The sequence below is a fragment of the Lithobates pipiens genome, unplaced genomic scaffold (genome assembly GCF_037356315.1).
Source record: "Lithobates pipiens isolate NorthernLeopardFrog02 unplaced genomic scaffold, aLitPip1_a1.2 Scaffold_23, whole genome shotgun sequence".
Classification (NCBI taxonomy): Eukaryota; Metazoa; Chordata; class Amphibia; order Anura; family Ranidae; genus Lithobates; species Lithobates pipiens.
In genome coordinates this window covers 6116907-6140783 of record NW_027507785.1, presented here as the reverse complement: position 1 = coordinate 6140783, position 23877 = coordinate 6116907, and the positions used below count along the sequence as shown (strand labels likewise).

Here is a 23877-nt window from a genome sequence, read left to right as displayed (position 1 = left end):
AAATGTGGTGCTGCCTCAGGTGTCCAGCTGCAGGAACCAAGAGGAGTCAGCCGGCTCTCAATGACATAGATCGCAAAGGTGGTGGCACACGATGTGCAGTGGAAGAATGGCGAGGCTTTTCCTGGATAAAGGAGCATCAGCGATAAGTGGTGTTTGGGAAATAGTTTTTTACAGGTATGGGGCAAGATCCACTTTGATACATGTAATACATAGTATTTAGTCTTTTTTATTTCCTGAGCTTTTTATAGTTTTTATTACACCTTTACATACTGACAAACCTACGCAACAAAACTGACCATGACGGGTTGTTTTTGTTCTGTACTCTATTGTCTATATGCGCTTGTTGGCTACCTCATTCCAAAACTATGGCTACTAATATAGAGTTACCCCCCTTCCACCATGGCCATTAATATGAAGTTTCCCCCCGCTCCTTCCCCCATGGCCTTTAATATGTACTTGCCTCCCTCCCCCATGGCCATTCAAATCGAATCCCCCCCTTTCCCCCATGTCCATTAATATGGATTCCCCTCTTCCCCCTGGCCATTAATAGGGAGTTGCCCCCCTTCCCCCTGGCCATTAATATGGAGTTGTCCCCCCTTCTCCCATGGCCATTAATATGGAGTTGCCCCCCTCCCTTCCCCCATAGCCATTGATATGGAGTTGCCCCCCCCCCTTCCTCCATAGCCATTGATATGGAGTTGCCCCCCCTCCCCCATAGCCATTAATATGGATTAACCCCCCACCACCTTCCCCCATAGCCATTAATATGGATGTACCCCTCCTCTCCCATAGCCATTAATATGGATTTACCCCCCCACCTTCCCCCATAGCCATTAATATGGATTTAACCCCCCCCCCCCCACCTTCCTCCATAGCCATTAATATTGATTTACCCCCCCACCTTCCCCCATAGCCATTAATATGGATTTACCCCCCCCCCACCTTCCCCCATAGCCATTAATATTGAGTTGCCCCCCCCCTTCCCCCATAGCCATTAATATGGAGGTATCCCCCCCGTCCCTCAAGGCCATTAACATGGAGTTATCCCCCCCACCCGTTGCCTAGTCCTCGTGTCATCTAGTGACTCCAGGTACATCCCTAGTCCTTGTGTCATCTAGTGACTCCGGGTACATGCCCAGTCCTCGTGTCATCTAGTGACTCCAGGTACGTCCCCAGTCCTCGTGTCATCTAGTGACTCCAGGTACATCCCTAGTCCTTGTGTCATCTAGTGACTCCGGGTACATGCCTAGTCCTTGTGTCATCTAGTGACTCCGGGTACGTGCCTAGTCCTCGTGTCATCTAGTGACTCCAGGTACGTCCCCAGTCCTCGTGTCATCTAGTGACTCCAGGTACATGCCTAGTCCTTGTGTCATCTAGTGACTCCGGGTACATGCCTAGTCCTTGTGTCATCTAGTGACTCCGGGTACGTGCCTAGTCCTCATGTCATCTAGTGACTCCAGGTACATCCCTAGTCCCCGTGTCATCTAGTGACTCCAGGTGCGTGCCTAGTCCTCGTGTCATCTAGTGACTCCAGGTACATGCCTAGTCCTCGTGTCATCTAGTGACTCCAGGTACATGCCTAGTCCTCGTGTCATCTAGTGACTCCAGGTACGTCCCTAGTCCCCGTGTCATCTAGTGACTCCAGGTGCGTGCCTAGTCCTCGTGTCATCTAGTGACTCCAGGTACGTCCCCAGTCCTCGTGTCATCTAGTGACTCCAGGTACGTCCCTAGTCCCCGTGTCATCTAGTGACTCCAGGTGCGTGCCTAGTCCTCGTGTCATCTAGTGACTCCAGGTACGTCCCCAGTCCTCGTGTCATCTAGTGACTCCAGGTACGTCCCTAGTCCCCGTGTCATCTAGTGACTCCAGGTACATGCCTAGTCTTCGTGTCATCTAGTGACTCCAGGTACGTGCCTAGTCCTCGTGTCATCTAGTGACTCCAGGTGCGTGCCTAGTCCTCGTGTCATCTAGTGACTCCAGGTACAAGCCCAGTCCTCGTGTCATCTAGTGACTCCAGGTACATCCCTAGTCCCCGTGTCATCTAGTGACTCCAGGTGCGTGCCTAGTCCTCGTGTCATCTAGTGACTCCAGGTACGTCCCCAGTCCTCGTGTCATCTAGTGACTCCAGGTACGTCCCTAGTCCCCGTGTCATCTAGTGACTCCAGGTGCGTGCCTAGTCCTCGTGTCATCTAGTGACTCCAGGTACATGCCTAGTCTTCGTGTCATCTAGTGACTCCGGGTACATGCCTAGTCCTTGTGTCATCTAGTGACTCCAGGTACATCCCTAGTCCCCGTGTCATCTAGTGACTCCAGGTGCGTGCCTAGTCCTCGTGTCATCTAGTGACTCCAGGTACATGCCTAGTCCTCGTGTCATCTAGTGACTCCAGGTACATCCCTAGTCCCCGTGTCATCTAGTGACTCCAGGTACATGCCTAGTCCCCGTGTCATCTAGTGACTCCAGGTGCGTGCCTAGTCCTCGTGTCATCTAGTGACTCCAGGTACATGCCTAGTCCCCGTGTCATCTAGTGACTCCAGGTGCGTGCCTAGTCCTCGTGTCATCTAGTGACTCCAGGTACGTGCCTAGTCCTCGTGTCATCTAGTGACTCCAGGTACGTGCCTAGTCCTCGTGTCATCTAGTGACTCCAGGTACGTGCCTAGTCCTCGTGTCATCTAGTGACTCCAGGTGCGTGCCTAGTCCTCGTGTCATCTAGTGACTCCAGGTACATCCCTAGTCCCCGTGTCATCTAGTGACTCCAGGTGCGTGCCTAGTCCCCGTGTCATCTAGTGACTCCAGGTACATCCCTAGTCCCCGTGTCATCTAGTGACTCCAGGTGCGTCCCCAGTCCTCGTGTCATCTAGTGACTCCAGGTACATGCCTAGTCCTCGTGTCATCTAGTGACTCCAGGAACATGCCTAGTCCTCGTGTCATCTAGTGACTCCAGGAACATGCCTAGTCCTCGTGTCATCTAGTGACTCCAGGTACATGCCTAGTCCTCGTGTCATCTAGTGACTCCAGGTATGTGCCTAGTCCTCGTGTCATCTAGTGACTCCAGATACGTGCCTAGTCCTCGTGTCATCTAGTGACTCTAGGAACATGCCTAGTCCTCGTGTCATCTAGTGACTCTAGGAACATGCCTAGTCCTCGTGTCATCTAGTGACTCCAGGTATGTGCCTAGTCCTCGTGTCATCTAGTGACTCCAGGTACGTGCCTAGTCCTCGTGTCATCTAGTGACTCCAGGTACGTGCCTAGTCCTCGTGTCATCTAGTGACTCCAGGTACGTGCCTAGTCCTCGTGTCATCTAGTGACTCCAGGTACGTGCCTAGTCCTCGTGTCATCTAGTGACTCCAGGTGCGTGCCTAGTCCTCGTGTCATCTAGTGACTCCAGGTACATCCCTAGTCCCCGTGTCATCTAGTGACTCCAGGTGCGTGCCTAGTCCCCGTGTCATCTAGTGACTCCAGGTACATCCCTAGTCCCCGTGTCATCTAGTGACTCCAGGTGCGTCCCCAGTCCTCGTGTCATCTAGTGACTCCAGGTACATGCCTAGTCCTCGTGTCATCTAGTGACTCCAGGAACATGCCTAGTCCTCGTGTCATCTAGTGACTCCAGGAACATGCCTAGTCCTCGTGTCATCTAGTGACTCCAGGTACATGCCTAGTCCTCGTGTCATCTAGTGACTCCAGGTATGTGCCTAGTCCTCGTGTCATCTAGTGACTCCAGATACGTGCCTAGTCCTCGTGTCATCTAGTGACTCTAGGAACATGCCTAGTCCTCGTGTCATCTAGTGACTCTAGGAACATGCCTAGTCCTCGTGTCATCTAGTGACTCCAGGTATGTGCCTAGTCCTCGTGTCATCTAGTGACTCCAGGTACGTCCCTAGTCCTCGTGTCCTCTAGTGACTCTAGGAACATGCCTAGTCCTCGTGTCATCTAGTGACTCCAGGTACATGCCTAGTCCTCGTGTCATCTAGTGACTCCAGGTACATGCCTAGTCCTCGTGTCATCTAGTGACTCTAGGAACGTGCCTAGTCCTCGTTTCACCTAGTGACTCCAGGTACATGCCTAGTCCTCGTGTCATCTAGTGACTCCAGGTACGTGCCTAGTCCTCGTGTCATCTAGTGACTCTAGGAACGTGCCTAGTCCTCGTGTCATCTAGTGACTCCAGGAACATGCCTAGTCCTCGTGTCATCTAGTGACTCCAGGTACGTGCCTAGTCCTCGTGTCATCTAGTGACTCCAGGTACGTGCCTAGTCCTCGTGTCATCTAGTGACTCCAGGTACGTCCCTAGTCCTCGTGTCATCTAGTGACTCCAGGTACGTGCCTAGTCCTCGTGTCATCTAGTGACTCCAGGTACGTGCCTAGTCCTCGTGTCATCTAGTGACTCCAGGTACGTCCCTAGTCCTCGTGTCATCTAGTGACTCCAGGTACGTCCCTAGTCCTCGTGTCATCTAGTGACTCCAGGTACGTCCCTAGTCCTCGTGTCATCTAGTGACTCCAGGTACGTCCCTAGTCCTCGTGTCATCTAGTGACTCCAGGTACGACCCTAGTCCTCGTGTCATCTAGTGACTCCAGGTACGTCCCTAGTCCCCGTGTCATCTAGTGACTCCAGGTACGTCCCTAGTCCTCGTGTCATCTAGTGACTCCAGATACATGCCTAGTCCATCTAGTGCCTCTAGATACATGCCTAGTCCTTGTGTCATCTAGTGATCTCAAGCACTTTGGTGACCCTTGTCTCCCCATGCAACCTCCGATGCTCTCCTGTATAATATGGGGGCTTCTTCTCTCAGACATGAATGCCCAGTACGATGGCCCCCAGGTGACAGGACTGGATGTCAGGATCATAATAAAAGTGCTGTGTACTTGATGAGTATTCCTGCTCATGTTAGCAGACGGGGGGGGACAGAACAGAATTAGGGCCGGTGTTCTACTCCAGTTGACTGCCCAGACCATGCAAAAAAAAAAAAAAAAAAAACATTGATCCTGCCAGAAATCTTATGAGCTGATAACTCCCCGTGCACGCTTATCGGTTCCATTGTTTGTGGACTGCAGACCCCCCCCCCCCCTCCCAACTATAAAAGGGGTGGGGGGGGGGGGGGAGATGCTCTGAAGTCCTTCTTTTCCTAGGAATTTCTGATGGTTCACTGACATTTGCAGCCAAGCAACCTGCATTTCTGGGTTGGCGGGAGCAGCCTGCACACTTCCCACAGCACAGATTTCTTGTAAAGGGCCCGGCGTCAGATGCCGGAGAGCACACACACACACACACCGCATAACTGACCCCGCCGTTCTGGTTTCCATGACGACCAGCGGGCCGAAGCGCTCCCCCCCCCCCCCCCCCCGGGGCGTGTAATAAGCGGCCAGTGTCAGAGGACAGCTACGAGCTGGACAACCCCGCGGCCGTAACTGCACCCCAGACGCCCCGCTGCAACCTTTCATCACAATAAGAGCACAAGAAGGAGGCTTTGTGAGCGCCCGGGCCGCCGATTAACACGCCGACGACTCCACACTGCCTCTAAAACGATCCCCGAAGAGGAGCAGACGGGACCTACGGCCATCAACTGTACCCCCGGCTTGTATCGTCAACGAAGCTATCCCTGTACTGCTCACCCCCCGCCCCCCGCCGAAAATGTGGGGTGCCTACCTAGAGAGCGGCTCCAGACAGGCTAATGTTACCCGGCAAACACTGCAACCGTGCGACAGTTGGAAAGTTCACACAATTAACCTTAACCCCCCCCCCCCCCCCCCCCCCGTCTCTCTCCACCCTATTTACAACCTTTTCATATCCTTTGCAAACTTGTACAATACTCACCTAAGTGTATATAGGATTGAAGCACCACGTTGTCGTATACAAATTTATTCTAATCATTAATTGTTTGCAAAAACTACGCCGTTCGAGGGCTGTAACTCTGACCCCCCCCCCCCCTTCATCAGGTCTAACACATAACACAATAAAAAATAAAGAAATTAATAAAAAAAAAAAAAAAAACAATTATAGATTAAACGATACATTGTAACAAAGGATTCAAACTGTTGGGGAAATAGATCTGATATCAGTAAAATTGTGATACAAGAAGTGGAGATATTCAACCGATAACCGTATTGGTAATCAATATAATGGTAATAAAAATGAAGATCACGCTATATTAATATTTGTATTCATGAAAATATTAATAACACTAAACTTAGTACCAATTTTCCTGTTTATAGTATAAAATAAAATATATCAATGCAACAAAAAAAAAGCTACCGTATATTATACAGTATCTCACAAAAGTAAGTCACATTTGTGTAAATATTTTCTTCTATCTTTTCATGTGACAACACTGAAGAAATGACACTTGTCTACAATGTAAAGTAGTGAGTGTACAGCTTATATATAAAGCACCATACACACTATCAGATTTTCCCCTCCCCGGCTCCAGATGACGTCCCAGCTACGAAACGTGTAGGGCGGGGCTAACAGCATCATTGCATCAATTTTGTAAATATTTTATTCTATCATTTCATGTGACAACACTGAAGAAATGACACTTGTCTACAATGTAAAGTAGTGAGTGTCCAGCTTATATATAAAGCACCATATACACTATCAGATTTTCCCCTCCCCGGCTCCAGATGACGTCCCAGCAACGAAAAACGTGTAGGGCGGGGCTAACAGCATCATTGTATCAATTTGTAAATATTTTCTTCTCTCATTTCATGTGACAACACTGAAGAAATGACACTTGTCTACAATGTAAAGTAGTGAGTGTACAGCTTGTGTATAAAGCACCATACACACTATCACATTTTCCCCTCCCCGGCTCCAGATGACGTCCCAGCAACGAAACGTGTAGGGCGGGGCTAACAGCATCATTGTATCAATTTGTAAATATTTTCTTCTATCTTTTCATGTGACAACACTGAAGAAATGACACTTGTCTACAATGTAAAGTAGTGAGTGTACAGCTTGTATAACAGTGTCAATTTGCCGTCCCCTCAAAATAACTCAACACACAGCCATTAATGTCTAAACCGCTGGCAACAAAAGTCAGTACACCCCCTAATGGTCCGGCGGAGTTGCATCGGACTTTCAAAACGAACGGACTTGGCCCAGTCTCTGAAGGGAGGGGATCATGCTCTGCTTCAGTATGTCACAGTACATGTTGGCATTCATGATTCCCTCAATGATCTGTAGCCCCCCAGTGCCGGCAGCACTCATGCAGCCCCAGACCATGACACCCCCACCACCATGCATGACTGTAGACAAGACACACTTGTCTTTGTCCTCCTCACCTGGTTGCCCCCACACACGCTTGTCACCATCTGACACCAAATACATTTATCTTGGTCTCATCAGACCACAGGACATGGTTCCAGTAATCCATGTCCTTAGTCTGCTTGTCTTCAGAAAACTGTTTGTGGTCTTTCTTGTGCATCATCTTTAGAAGAGGCTTCCTTCTGGGATGACAGCCATGCAGACCAATTTGATGCAGTGTGCGGCGTATGGTCTGAGCACTGACAGGCTGACCCCCCCACCCCCCACCCCTACAACCTCTGCAGCAATGCTGGCAGCACTCATACGTCTATTTCCCAAAGACAACTTCTTGATATGACGCTGAGCACGTGACCCCAACTTCTTTGGACCATGGCGAGGCCTGTTCTGAGGGGAACCTGTCCTGTTATACCGCTGTATGGTCTTGGCCACCGTGCTGCAGCTCAGTTTCAGAGTCTTGGCAATCTTCTTATATCCTAGGCCATCTTTATGTAGAGCAACAATTCTTTTTTTTTCAGATCCTCACAGTGTTCTTTGCCATGAGGTGCCATGTTGAACTTCCAGTGACCAGTATGAGAGAGTGAGAGCGATAACACCAAATTTAACACACCTGCTCCCCATTCACACCTGAGACCTTGTAACACTAACAAGTCACATGACACCGGGGGAAGGAAAAATGGGTAATTGGGCCCAATTTGGACATTTTCACTTAGGGGTGTACTCACTTTTGTTGTCGGCAGTTTAGACAGTAATGGCTGTGTGTTGAGTTATTTTGAGGGGATGGGAAATTTACACTGTTATACAAGCTGTACACTCACTACTTTACATTGTAGACAAGTGTCATTTCTTCAGTGTTGTCACATGAAAAGATAGAAGAAAATATTTACAGAAATGTGAGGGGAGTACTTACTTTTGTGAGATACTGTAAATGTATAATAGTGTGTGACTGTGTGTGGGGGGGGGGGGAATTAGGCATTAGAGTGTAAGCTCCTCTGGTACAGTGACTGATGTATCTGTGGGGGGGGGGGGACATTAGAGTGTAAGCTCCTCTGGTACAGAGACTGATGTGACTGTGGGAGGGGGGGGGGGGGGAGACATTAGAGTGTAAGCTCCTCTGGTACAGAGACTGATGTGACTGTGGGGGGGGGGCATTAGAGTGTAAGCTCCTCTGGTACAGAGACTGATGTGACTGGCTCAGTGATCTCTGTACAGCACTGCGGTATATGTCAGAGCTATATAAATGTATAATAATAATAGTGTGTGTCTATGGGGGACATTAGAGTGTGAGCTCCTCTTCTGCAGACTGATGTGCGGGTCAGACGGGTCCTCTCATTGTTAGCACTGGGCAGGTTAAACAATGCAGAGCTGAGATAATTGCTGGTGATCTTTGGGTGGGGGGTTCTCGGCGGGGTTCCTGGTCTTGGGGTGACCCCCTGGCGTCCCCTGAGAGCGGCTCATTATCACAGAATAGTCTGTTGTTTTGTCTTGGTGCTCAGAACAGACCTGTCATTGATTCCTGGGTCACCCCTGACATAGAACAGGACACACAGCTCCTTCCCGCAGCGAGAAGGTAATTATGTCAGTAGAAGCAGGGCTGGATTATTGTGCATTGTATCATCCCCCGGCTCCGACCCGTCTCCGGCAAATTAGAGAGGATTTGTCGTCCGCACACACGCTGCGGCGTTTGTGTTTAAAGTTACACAATGTTGGAAATAATTTGTGATTTTTGCTGTTCCATATTTTGTAGTGATTGTACTTCCTGTACAGATTTGTACATTTCTCCAGTAGTAGCGACAAGCCGCGTCAGCCAATTAGAATCCAGAGGCTGTAAAATGGCATAAATGGCCTATAGAGAGTCGGGTGAGAGAGAGCAGCTCAGCCCCCCGCAGGAAGGAGACCCTTCATATCACTCATGTGGAGGTCTCATCACTAAGTCTATTCAGGATCCAGATTTATATATGTATGTTTTATATTAAGGTGATCCATCTGTTCCCTTCCACACTCCCTCTCCTCTCCCTTCTCTGCTTGCCTCTCCTCTCCTCTCTCCCCTCCTTTTCTCTTCTCAGCTCTCCTCTGCTTGCCTCTACTCTCCTCTTCCCAGCTCTTCTCTCTCTTCTCTGCTTGCCTCTACTCTTCCTTCCTCTTCTTTTCTCTCCTCTCTCCTGTCTCATTTTCTTTTTGCTCCTCTCTTCCCCTCTCTCATCTCTCCTCTCTCTCATCTCCTTTTCTCTTCTCTCCTCTTCTCAGCTGGCCTCTACTCTCCTCTTCCCGGCTCTCCTCTCTCTTCTCCTCTTCTCTGCTTGCCTCACCTCTTCTCTCCCCTACTCTTCTTTCTTTCCTCTCCTTTTCTCTTCTCTCCTCTTCTCAGCTATCCTCTTCTTTCCTTTCTCTTCTCCTTTTCTCTCCTCTTCTCTGTTGGCCTCTACTCTCCTCTTCCCAGCTCTTCTCTCTCTTCTCTGCTTGCCTCTACTCTTCTTTCCTCTTCTTTTCTCTCCTCTCTCCTGTCTCATCTTCCTTTCTCGCCTCTCTCTCATCTCTCCTCTCTCATCTCCTTTTCTCTTCTCTCTTCTTCTCAGCTGGCCTCTACTCTCCTCTTCCCGACTCTCCTCTCTTCTCATCTTCTCTGCTTGCCTCACCTCTTCTCTCCCATACTCTTCTTTGCCCTCATTTTCTCTTCTCTCCTCTTCTCAGCTCTCCTCTTCTCAGCTCTCCTCTTCTCTGCTCTCCTCTTCTCTGCTCTCCTCTTCTCTGCTCTTCTCTGCTCTTCTCTGCTCTCCTCTTCTTTCATCCTCTTTTTCTCTTCTCTCCTCAGCTCTCCTCTTCTCTGCTTGCCTCTGCTCTCATCTTCCCAACTCTCCTCTCTCTTCTCCTCTTCTCTGTTTGCCTCAACTCTTATCTCATCTTCTCTTCTCTCCCCTCTCCTCTCCTTTTGTCTTGTCTCCTCTTCTCAGCTCTTCTTTCCTCTATCCTCTCCCTTTCTCTTCTCTTCTCAGCTCTCCACTTCTCAGCTGACCTCTACTTGCCTCTTCCCAGCTCTCCTCTCTCTTCTCTTCTCTGCTTGCCTCACCTCTACTCTTGTCTTCTGAGCTATCCACTTCTCTTTTCTCCCCTCTCCTCTTCTGCACTCTCTACTTTTTTCTTCTCTGCCCTCCTCCCCTGTCCTCTTATCTGCTCTCCTCTCATCTGATCTGCTCTCATCTCTTGTCCCTTTCATTGTTCTTCTGTCTTCTATTTTGTGTTCTCCTCTAATCTGTTCTCCTCTCCAGCCTCCTCATCTGCTTTCCTCTCTTGTAACCTTCTTTGCTCTCCATTCCTCCCCTTTGTTCTTTTCTTTAGTCTTCTGTCCTCTCCTTGCTTCTACTCGTCTCTCCTGTCCTCTTCTCTGCTGTCTTTCCTTTCCTCCCTTGTTCTTCTCTCCTGTTCTCTTCCCTGTGCTCTGCTTTTCTCTCCTTACTTCTCTGGTGTCCTGTCTCTATCTCTGCCCGGCTCTCTTGTTCTTTGCTCTTCTTTCCTCTGCTCTCCTCTCCTGTCCTGTCCCCTTCTCTGCTCTGCTTTCTTTCGTCCTCTGCTCTTCTCTCCTTTGCTCACCTGTTCCCATCTCTGTTCTGCTCTCCTGTCCTCCTCCCTGTTCTCTCCTTTGCTCTCCACTCCTCTCTCCTGTCCACTCTTCTGCTCTTCTCTCCCCTTCTCTGCTCTCCTGTGCTCCTCCCTGTTCTCTCCTTTGCCCTCATCTTCTCTACTCTCTTCTCTGCTCTGCTTTCCTCTCTTGTTCTGTCTGTCATTCTCTGCTCTGCTCTCTTGTCCACTGCTCTTCTCTCCTCTATTCTCCTGTCCTCTGTTCTGCTCTCGTCTCTGATCTGCTGTCCACTCTTCCCCTCTGCTCTTCTCTACTCTCCTGTCCTGTCCCCTTCTCTGTTCTACTCTTCTTCTGCTCTCCTGTCCTCTGTTCTGCGCTCTCCTCTGATCTGCTGTCCATTCATCTCCTCTGCTCTCCTCTACTGTCCTGTCCTGTCCCCTTCTCTCCTCTACTTTCCTCTGTTCTGCCCTCTTCTCTGATCTGCTGTCCACTCTTCCCCTCTGCTCTTCTCTACTCTCCTGTTCTGTCCCCTTCTCTGCTCTAATCTTCTTCTGCTCTCCTGTCCTCTGTTCTGCGCTCTCCTCTGATCTGCTGTCCATTCATCTCCTCTGCTCTCCTCTATTGTCCTGTCCTGTCCCCTTCTCTCCTCTACTTTCCTCTGTTCTGCCCTCTTCTCTGATCTGCTGTCCACTCTTCTCCTCTGCTCTCCTCTATTGTCCTGTCCGGTCCCCTTCTCTCCTCTACTTTCCTCTGTTCTGCCCTCTTCTCTGATCTGCTGTCCACTCTTCTCCTCTGCTCTCCTCTACTGTCCTGTCCTGTCCCCTTCTCTCCTCTACTTTCCTCTGTTCTGCCCTCGTCTCTGATCTGCTGTCCACTCTTCCCCTCTGCTCTTCTCTACTCTCCTGTCCTGTCCCCTTCTCTGCTCTAATCTTCTTCTGCTCTCCTGTCCTCTGTTCTGCTCTCATCTCTGATCTGCTATCCACTCTTCTCCTCTACTGTCCTGTCCTGTCCCCTTCTCTGCTCTACTCTCCTCTGTTCTCCTCTCTTCTCTGATCTGCTGTCCACTCTTCTCCTCTCCTCTCCTGTCCTGTCCCCTTCTCCGCTCTACTCTCTTCTGCTCTCCTGACCTGTGTTCTGCTCTCATCTCTGATCTGCTGTCCACTCTTCTCTTCTGCTCTGCTCTCCTCTCCTGTCCTGTCCCATTCTCTGCTCTCCTGTCCTCTGCACTTCTCTCTTTTACTTTTCTCTGCTTCCCTTCCCCCGTCTTCTTCTCTTCTTTGTTCACTTCTGTCTTCTCCTCTGCTCTCCTCCCTCTCTCCCTTTCACCATACACTAGCAGATTTTCCAAGGAACGTTGATACGAATGTTCCTACAGCATATTCGATGACAAGATGAATGCCGTTTGAACGTACTTAATAAATATAAATCTATTCGCTTTTAACATTCGATTTAAGAGTGATGGACTTTGACAAACGAAAACCACATTCGCTACGAGAAATTTGTTCGAGAAAACCGTTCCAACCTGCCCCTTCGAGTTTTTCTCGTCACGAAAACGGCCATCGATTTGATCCCACTAGAAGAAGAACAAATCGTTCCTAAAACAAAGGAATTTCAATAAACGTCTGCCAGTGTATGGTCAGCTCTCTTCTTTCCTTCTTTCCCTCTCTCGTTTCCTCTACATTTCCTCTTCACACCATCTCTTCCACTCTCTGGAGAGATTTAATCCATCGGTACCATATATTTACCTCTTAATCCTCTGCCATTCACGTGGATCCTACTAACAGATCTCCTGTCCTCCTCAGGCCAAAGAACGACATGAGATCACTCTACTGTGGGACATCGAGGTGATAGATGTCCTGGCCGATGGCTACAACGTCCATTATGGAGCCCGCTCCATCAAGTATGAGGTATGAGATCCGGTATAATGAGGGGAGGCTGTCCTTCCATTCCATATCCTAGAAATGTGGAGGATGAACAAGGAACTTCAAACATTTTAGGATTTCTAAAGAACCAACCACCGCGGGATTACCTAAAGTCAACCTTTTACTTAATAGTGTTGTATAAACTATATAAAAAAAAGAGCATCTAGTAGTAGTTGGTCATATTCGGTTGATCTTGTCCTGTAATGTTGAAGATGTTTCTTAGCTTCTGCAAGCCAGTTCTTCAGTTTAGTGTAAGGAAGATACCCCAAAAAGCAAAGCCGTTATTGGAGAAGTAATGACTTGGAGAAGCTTCAAAACGTCTTCAACGTTACAGAACAAGTCCAGATGAATGTGACCAACTACTACTAGATCTACCATGACCTGGATACATGAGACCAACTACTACTAGATCTACCATGACCTGGATACATGAGACCAACTACTACTAGATCTACCATGACCTGGATACATGAGACCAACTACTACTAGATCTACCATGACCTGGATACATGAGACCAACCACTACTAGATCTACCATGACCTGGATACATGAGACCAACCACTACAAGATCTAACATGACCTGGATACATGAGACCAACCACTACTAAATCTAACAGGGCCTGGATACATGAGACCAACTACTACTAGATTTAACATGACCTGGATACATGAGACCAACCACTACTAGATCTACCATGACCTGGATACAGGAGACCAACCACTACTAGATCTACCATGACCTGGATACATGAGACCAACCACTTCTAGATCTATCATGACCTGGATACATGAGACCAACCACTACTAGATCTACCATGACCTGGATACATGAGACCAACCACTACTAGATCTACCATGACCTGGATACATGAGACCAACCACTACTAGATCTACCATGACCTGGATACATGAGACCAACCACTACAAGATCTAACATTACCTGGATACATGAGACCAACCACTACTAGATCTACCATGACCTGGATACATGAGACCAACCACTACTAGATCTACCATGACCTGGATACATGAGACCAACTACTACTAGATCTAACATGACCTGGATACATGAGACCAACCACTACTAGATCTAACAGGGCCTGGATACATGAGACCAACTACTACTAGATTTACCATGACCTGGATACATGAGACCAACCACTACTAGATCTACCATGACCTGGATACAGGAGACCAACCACTACTAGATCTACCATGACCTGAATACATGAGACCAACCACTTCTAGATCTATCATGACCTGGATACATGAGACCAACCACTACTAGATTTACCATGACCTGGATACATGAGACCAACCACTACTAGATCTACCATGACCTGGATACATGAGACCAACCACTACAAGATCTAACATGACCTGGATACATGAGACCAACCACTACTAGATCTACCATGACCTGGATACATGAGACCAACCACTACTAGATCTACCATGACCTGGATACATGAGACCAACCACTACAAGATCTAACATTACCTGGATACATGAGACCAACCACTACTAGATCTACCATGACCTGGATACATGAGACCAACCACTACTAGATCTACCATGACCTGGATACATGAGACCAACTACTACTAGATCTAACATGACCTGGATACATGAGACCAACCACTCCTAGATCTACCATGACCTGGATACATGAGACCAACCACTACAAGATCTAACATGACCTGGATACATGAGACCAACCACTACTAGATCTAACAGGGCCTGGATACATGAGACCAACTACTACTAGATTTACCATGACCTGGATACATGAGACCAACCACTACTAGATCTACCATGACCTGGATACAGGAGACCAACCACTACTAGATCTACCATGACCTGAATACATGAGACCAACCACTTCTAGATCTATCATGACCTGGATACATGAGACCAACCACTACTAGATCTACCATGACCTGGATACATGAGACCAACCACTACTAGATTTACCATGACCTGGATACATGAGACCAACCACTACTAGATCTACCATGACCTGGATACATGAGACCAACCACTACAAGATCTAACATGACCTGGATACATGAGACCAACCACTACAAGATCTAACATGACCTGGATACATGAGACCAACCACTACAAGATCTAACATGACCTGGATTCATGAGACCAACCACTACTAGATCTAACAGGGCCTGGATACATGAGACCAACTACTACTAGATTTACCATGACCTGGATACATGAGACCAACCACTGCTAGATCTACCATGACCTGGATACAGGAGACCAACCACTACTAGATCTACCATGACCTGGATACATGAGACCAACCACTTCTAGATCTATCATGACCTGGATACATGAGACCAACCACTACTAGATCTAACATGACCTGGATACATGAGACCAACCACTACTAGATCTAACATGACCTGGATACATGAGACCAACCACTACTAGATCTAACAGGGCCTGGATACATGAGACCAACTACTACTAGATTTACCATGACCTGGATACATGAGACCAACCACTACTAGATCTACCATGACCTGGATACAGGAGACCAACCACTACTAGATCTACCATGACCTGGATACATGAGACCAACCACTTCTAGATCTATCATGACCTGGATACATGAGACCAACCACTACTAGATCTACCATGACCTGGATACATGAGACCAACCACTACTAGATCTACCATGACCTGGATACATGAGACCAACCACTACTAGATCTACCATGACCTGGATACATGAGACCAACCACTACAAGATCTAACATGACCTGGATACATGAGACCAACCCCTACTAGATCTAACAGGGCCTGGATACCGGAGACCAACCACTACTAGATCTACCATGACCTGGATACATGAGACCAACCACTTCTAGATCTACCATGACCTGGATACATGAGACCAACCACTACTAGATCTACCATGACCTGGATACATGAGACCAACCACTACTAGATCTAACATGACCTGCATACATGAGACCAACCACTACTAGATCTAACAGGGCCTGGATACATGAGACCAACTACTACTAGATTTACCATGAACTGGATACATGAGACCAACTACTACTAGATCTAACATGACCTAGATACATGAGTCCAACCACTACTAGATTTACCATGACCTGGATACATGAGACCAACCACTACTAGATCTACCATGACCTGGATACATGAGACCAACCACTACTAGATTTACCATGACCTGGATACATGAGACCAACCACTACTAGATCTACCATGACCTGGATACATGAGACCAACCACTACAAGATCTAACATGACCTGGATTCATGAGACCAACCACTACTAGATCTAACAGGGCCTGGATACATGAGACCAACTACTACTAGATTTACCATGACCTGGATACATGAGACCAACCACTGCTAGATCTACCATGACCTGGATACATGAGACCAACCACTACTAGATCTAACATGACCTGGATACATGAGACCAACCACTACTAGATCTAACAGGGCCTGGATACATGAGACCAACTACTACTAGATTTACCATGACCTGGATACATGAGACCAACCACTACTAGATCTACCATGACCTGGATACAGGAGACCAACCACTACTAGATCTACCATGACCTGGATACATGAGACCAACCACTTCTAGATCTATCATGACCTGGATACATGAGACCAACCACTACTAGATCTACCATGACCTGGATACATGAGACCAACCACTACTAGATCTACCATGACCTGGATACATGAGACCAACCACTACTAGATCTACCATGACCTGGATACATGAGACCAACCACTACAAGATCTAACATGACCTGGATACATGAGACCAACCCCTACTAGATCTAACAGGGCCTGGATACCGGAGACCAACCACTACTAGATCTACCATGACCTGGATACATGAGACCAACCACTTCTAGATCTACCATGACCTGGATACATGAGACCAACCACTACTAGATCTACCATGACCTGGATACATGAGACCAACCACTACTAGATCTAACAGGGCCTGGATACCGGAGACCAACCACTACTAGATCTACCATGACCTGGATACATGAGACCAACCACTTCTAGATCTACCATGACCTGGATACATGAGACCAACCACTTCTAGATCTACCATGACCTGGATACATGAGACCAACCACTACTAGATCTACCATGACCTGGATACATGAGACCAACCACTACTAGATCTAACATGACCTGCATACATGAGACCAACCACTACTAGATCTAACAGGGCCTGGATACATGAGACCAACTACTACTAGATCTAACAGGGCCTGGATACATGAGACCAACCACTACTAGATTTACCATGACCTGGATACATGAGACAAACCAATACTAGATCTACCATGACCTGGATACAGGAGACCAACCACTACTAGATCTGCCATGACCTGGATACATGAGACCAACCACTACTAGATGTACCATGACCTGATTACATGAGACCAACCACTACAAGATCTAACATGACCTGGATACATGAGACCAACCACTTCTAGATCTACCATGACCTGGATACATGAGACCAACCACTACTAGATCTACCATGACCTGGATACATGAGACCAACCACTACTAGATCTAACATGACCTGCATACATGAGACCAACCACTACTAGATCTAACAGGGCCTGGATACATGAGACCAACTACTACTAGATTTACCATGAACTGGATACATGAGACCAACTACTACTAGATCTAACATGACCTAGATACATGAGTCCAACCACTACTAGATTTACCATGACCTGGATACATGAGACAAACCAATACTAGATCTACCATGACCTGGATACAGGAGACCAACCACTACTAGATCTGCCATGACCTGGATACATGAGACCAACCACTACTAGATGTACCATGACCTGATTACATGAGACCAACCACTACAAGATCTAACATGACCTGGATACATGAGACCTACCACTACTAGATCTAACAGGGCCTGGATACATGAGACCAACTACTACTAGATCTAACATGACCTAGATACATGAGTCCAACCACTACTAGATTTACCATGACCTGGATACATGAGACAAACCAATACTAGATCTACCATGACCTGGATACATGAGACCAACTACTACTAGATCTACCATGACCTGGATACATGAGACCAACCACTACAAGATCTAACATGACCTGGATACATGAGACCAACCACTACTAGATCTAACATGACCTGGATACATGAGACCAACCACTACTAGATCTAACAGGGCCTGGATACATGAGACCAACCACTACTAGATCTAACAGGGCCTGGATACATGAGACCAACCACTACTAGATCTACCATGACCTGGATACAGGAGACCAACCACTACTAGATCTACCATGACCTGGATACATGAGACCAACCACTTCTAGATCTATCATGACCTGGATACATGAGACCAACCACTACTAGATCTACCATGACCTGGATACATGAGACCAACCACTACAAGATCTAACATGACCTGGATACATGAGACCAACCACTACTAGATCTAACAGGGCCTGGATACATGAGACCAACTACTACTAGACTTACCATGACCTGGATACATGAGACCAACCACTGCTAGATCTACCATGACCTGGATACATGAGACCAACCACTACTAGATCTAACATGACCTGGATACATGAGACCAACCACTACAAGATCTAACATGACCTGGATACATGAGACCAACCACTACTAGATCTAACAGGGCCTGGATACCGGAGACCAACCACTACTAGATTTACCATGACCTGGATACATGAGACCAACCACTGCTAGATCTACCATGACCTGGATACATGAGACAAACCAATACTAGATCTACCATGACCTGGATACATGAGACCAACCACTACTAGGTCTGCCATGACCTGGATACAGGAGACCAACTATTACTAGATGTACCATGGTCTGGATAGAGGAGACCAACCACTACTAGATCTATCATGACCTGGATACATGAGAACCTTCCCAGATATATACTGATCAGCCATAGCATTACTGACCGGTAAAGTAAATGGCATTGATTATCTAATTACAATGTCATCTGAAGTAGGGTGGTATATATTAGGCAGCAAGTGAACATGTTGTCCCTGAAGGTGATGTGTTGAAAGAAGAAAAAAATGAGAAAGACTAAGGATTTAAGCAACTTTGACAAGGGCCAGATTTTAAAGGCTAGACCAGTGTTCTCCAAACTGTGGCCCAGGAGCCGCATGCAACCCTTTGTACACCTTTATCCAGCTCTTGGGGCACTATTCCTCCCATTGACACCAATGCAGCTGATAAGAAAAGAGAAGCCAATGTAGCACTAATATTTAAAAAGGGCCCAAAATAGATGCCTGGGAATTAAAGACCACTATTCATCTCACTGACACCAATGATGGGGCACTATTCCTCCCACTGACACCAATGATGGGTCACTATTCCTCCCACTGACACCAATGATGGGTCACTATTCCTCCCACTGACACCAATGATGGGTCACTATTCCTCTCACTGACACCAGCGATGGGTCACTATTCCTCTCACTGACACCAGCGATGGGTCACTATTCCTCTCACTGACACCAGCGATGGGTCACTATTCCTCCCACTGACACCAATGATGGGTCACTATTCCTCCCACTGACACCAATGATGGGTCACTATTCCTCCCACTGACACCAATGATGGGTCACTATTCCTCCCACTGACACCAGCGATGGGTCACTATTCCTCTCACTGACACCAGCGATGGGTCACTATTCCTCTCACTGACACCAGCGATGGGTCACTATTCCTCCCACTGACACCAATGATGGGTCACTATTCCTCCCACTGACACCAATGATGGGGCACTATTCCTCTCACTGACACCAATGATGGGTCACTATTCCTCTCACTGACACCAGCGATGGGTCACTATTCCTCCCACTGACACCAATGATGGGTCACTATTCCTCCCACTGACACCAATGATGGGGCACTATTCCTCTCACTGACACCAATGATGGGTCACTATTCCTCTCACTGACACCAGCGATGGGTCACTATTCCTCCCACTGACACCAATGATGGGTCACTATTCCTCCCACTGACACCAATGATGGGGCACTATTCCTCTCACTGACACCAATGATGGGTCACTATTCCTCTCACTGACACCAGCGATGGGTCACTATTCCTCTCACTGACACCAGCGATGGGTCACTATTCCTCCCACTGACACCAATGATGGGTCACTATTCCTCCCACTGACACCAATGATGGGTCACTATTCCTCCCACTGACACCAATGATGGGTCACTATTCCTCCCACTGACACCAATGATGGGGCACTATTCCTCCCACTGACACCAATGATGGGACACTATTCCTCCCACTGACACCAATGATGGGGCACTATTCCTCCCACTGACACCAATGATGGGCCACTATTCTTCCCACTGACACCAATGATGGGTCACTATTCCTCCCACTGACACCAACGATGGGGCACTGTTTACTCCCACTACTACTCCCAAGACATTTTCAACTTGTGCTACCCCATGGTCCAACCCCCAAAAGTCTAAAGTACAGTAAACAGGTCCTTTGTTTGGATAGTTTGGGGACCCCTGGGCTAGACAACTGGGTCAGAGCATGTCCAGAACTGCAGCTCTTGCGGGATTTTCCCGGTCTGCAGTGCTCAGGACTGACCAATAGTGGTCCAAGGAAGGAAAACCAGAAACGGGTGATGGGTGGCCAAGGCTCATAGATGCACGTGGGGAGCGAAGGCTGGCCCGTGTAGTCCGATCCAATAGAAGAGCTACTGTAGGCTCAGATTGCTGAAAAAAAGTGAATACTGGTTCTGTTAGAAAGGTGTCAGAAAGAACACACAGAGCATCGTAGTTTGTTGTGTATGGGGCTGTGTAGCCACCGCTTGGTCAGGGTGCACATGCTGACCCGTGTCCACAGCCATACACACAATAGGCAAAAAGGCACGTGAGCATCAGAACTGGACTACGGAGCAATGGAAGTTGGCCTCTTCTGATGAATTCCAGAATAGTTTGAGGAACACAACAAGGTGTTGACTCAGCCTCCAAATTCTTGAGTTCTCAATCTAACTGAGCATCTGTGGGATGTGTTTCTAAAGCAAGTCCGATCCACGGAGGCCCCACCACAAAAATTATAGGATTTAAAGGATCTGCTACTATCAGCTTGGTGCCAGATACCACAGCATACCTTCAGAGGTCTAGTGGAGTCCATGGCTCAGTGGGTCAGGGCTGTTTAGGCAACAAAAGGGGGGGCCTACTCAACATTAGGTGGGTGGTCATAACGATATGGTGGGTGGTCATAACGATATGGTGGGTGGTCATAACGATATGGTGGGTGGTCATAACGATATGGTGGGTGGTCATAACGATATGGTGGGTGGTCATAACGATATGGTGGGTGGTCATATTATGGCTGGTCGGTGGATATCTTTTAAAATAAATATACCCCGCCTCTAGACTCCAGGGGCCGTTGAGACCGGGACGCACACAAAATCCAAATATCAAATTCATCCCATATCAGGGATCAGATATGTAGATCTCCCATCCTGCAATGCGGTGCCACTTCTCCGTTTAAAGCGGAACTCCAGCCAAAGCAGAAAGGGTTTTCGAACAGGCAAACGGTGGGCAGAATTGAGTGAAAATAATCTCCAAGGGGCCAATTTTATGTCTACTGAGGGCTTCAAGGAGAGGACAACGTTGGGGGCCACCAGTTTGATATGGCGTGGTAAGGACCTGTCTCAGGGTTATAATGCGAAGTCAACATTGCAAAGATCCCGAAAAAAAGCATCTTCACCCCACTCAGGTACACCTCTGTGCTACCATGATGAAGGGGTTGGACTTGATGGACTTGTGTCCTTTTTTCAACCTCACCTACTATGTAAGGGGGCCTGCACTGCTCCCGAAACGTTGGCCCTTTGCAGAGACAATGACACTTGATGGCAGGAAGGAATGTGCCCTTTCACTGATCACTGAGTGGACATTTGTGACGGAGAAGGCCCCTCCGCCCCCTGCATAGTGCAGTAAGCCATTGTAACCAATCAGAAATCGGGGTTTCAGCAAATAAATCTGATTGGTGGTTGTCACCCCTACCCTTCCATACCACCATTTTTCATAGTTCCCAGCCTGCCCTTCCTCTTCTCAGTGGCGTCTGCTATATATATATATATATATATATATATAATGTTACTTTGCTCTGTCCCCTTCAGGTGGATAGGCGGGTCGTCAATCAGTTGGCGGCTGCCTATGAACAGGACCTCCTCCCGCGGGGCTGCACCGTGAGGATAGCCGTGGAGGACTCGGACAAGCACTTACTGAAGGAACTAGAGCGGGAAGAGGACGGAGTGGAGAGGAAGCAGCCACGCCTGCGGCTGGAGGTCGTGGAGCAGGGACGCGGCGCTCGCATACTGGACCTCGCGGAGCCGCTGCCCTTGGAGAACGCCTTGTTTTCCTGATCTGCGTGAGGGATGGCGTGAGGTCCTTTTTGTAACCGTCTTGGAGATGGAGACGTGCTGGCTGGATGGTGGCAACCAAACACAGCTGGCCAGTTTGAGTAAAAATTATCTTCATTTGTTCAACAGTTAAGTTACCCGGAATGGATATTTTATTGTACGTGGGTGTGCTAATTTATACACCGGAAATAACCAAATGGAAAAGTGGACAAAAATTGCTAAATAAAAGTAAAGGATAGATATGGTTGCATGTCCAGTCTTCTCATCCGATATTGTCAGCTTATAAGCCTTGATGAAGGTGGAACGTTGAGATCCAGAAGCACGTTGGTGGGCTCTTCTGACCTCTTGTTGTGTTCAATAAAGTTTTCAAGATAACTTAAAAGTGTTACTAAAGCCAAAACAGTAAAATCAGTCTGTATATGCAGTAAAGCATGCTTGCTATACTCACCGTGGAACCTAAGGGGTTAATCCTCTGTATTGTGTAAACAAAGGCTGTTTATTCCTGTCTTCTCTGATCCTCCCCTTCTTTCACTGCACCCTGATCATTTCCTGACAACACAGAGTCCATGGAGTCAGGCTGCACATGCTCAGTTTGCTGTGTATTGCTAGAGAGGTGTGTTTTTTGTTTTTTTTTGTTTTCTTGGGAAAGCGCATGTGATAAGCACAGGGCCAATCGGCACTGTCAAGACAGAAGGTCAGGGGTCTTGCAGTCTCATAGGACAGTCAGAAAGCTCCTCCTACAAGCTTTAACCAGCGCTTGGCTGAACACTGACGGAAGTCACAAGACTGTGGACGAGAAAAGGTATTTATCAGTTTATATTTAGTAAAATAATTGCGTTTCCGTGTACTGTGGGAGACCGGATATAGGGACTGTGGGTTTGGTGACACGTTAATCTGGATCTGCGATGCTTTACATTAATCAATGGAAGGGGAAAAGAAGACTTGATTGCCGGAGAGTCATGTGACCCCAGATTTAGGTATTTTGGGAGTTTAGAGTCATTTAAAAAAAAAAAAAAAAAACTAAATCCGTGATTGGTTGGGGAGAGGGAGGAATGTCTGAGGGTCAGCATTCAATTATTTTTTTTTTCCCCCTTCACTGTGGAATGTTGAATCATAGAATGGTAGGGAGGGTTTTTGAGAGACGTTACCCCAAAAAAAGTCCCCATCCCAATGCTGAGAACATACATGGAGCGCGTGCGAAAGGTTCTGGGCTTTTTCTGACATTTGTTGCTTACAAGTTAAAAATCCATATTTTTTTTGCTAGAAAATTTACTTAGAACCCCCAAACATTATATGTACAGTATCTTACAAAAGTGAGTACACCCCTCACATTTTTTTGTAAATATTTTCTTCTATCTATACAGAGACTGACATGATTGGCTAACTGTACAGCACCGCGGTATATGTCAGAGTTATATACAGTATCTCACAAAAGTGAGTACACCCCTCACATTTTTTGTAAATCTTTTCTTCTATCTTTTCATGTGACATCACTGAAGAAATGACACTTGTCTACAATGTAAAGTAGTGAGTGTACAGCTTGTATAACGGTGTAAATTTGCCGTCCCCTCAAAATAACTCAACACACAGCCATTAATGTCTAAACCGCTGGCAACAAAAGTGAGTACACCCCCTAA

General features: G+C 47.4%; 1 protein-coding gene across 2 annotated transcripts in view; it reads left to right on the top strand.

The window, feature by feature from the left end:
* The window catches only part of CLPB (ClpB family mitochondrial disaggregase), a 167940-nt gene extending 145318 nt beyond the window's left edge, over positions 1 to 22622 (top strand). The window contains exons 14-15 of one of the 2 annotated variants that reach the window (XM_077451127.1): positions 12631 to 12735; positions 21998 to 22622. In XM_077451127.1, the coding sequence (XP_077307253.1) occupies positions 12631 to 12735; positions 21998 to 22243 (351 nt within the window). In that variant the 3' untranslated portion in view covers positions 22244 to 22622. The remainder of the gene's footprint in view (positions 1 to 12630; positions 12736 to 21997) is intronic. The other variant, XM_077451126.1, reaches the window with a different exon arrangement.
* The last annotated feature ends 1255 nt before the right edge of the window (positions 22623 to 23877 follow it).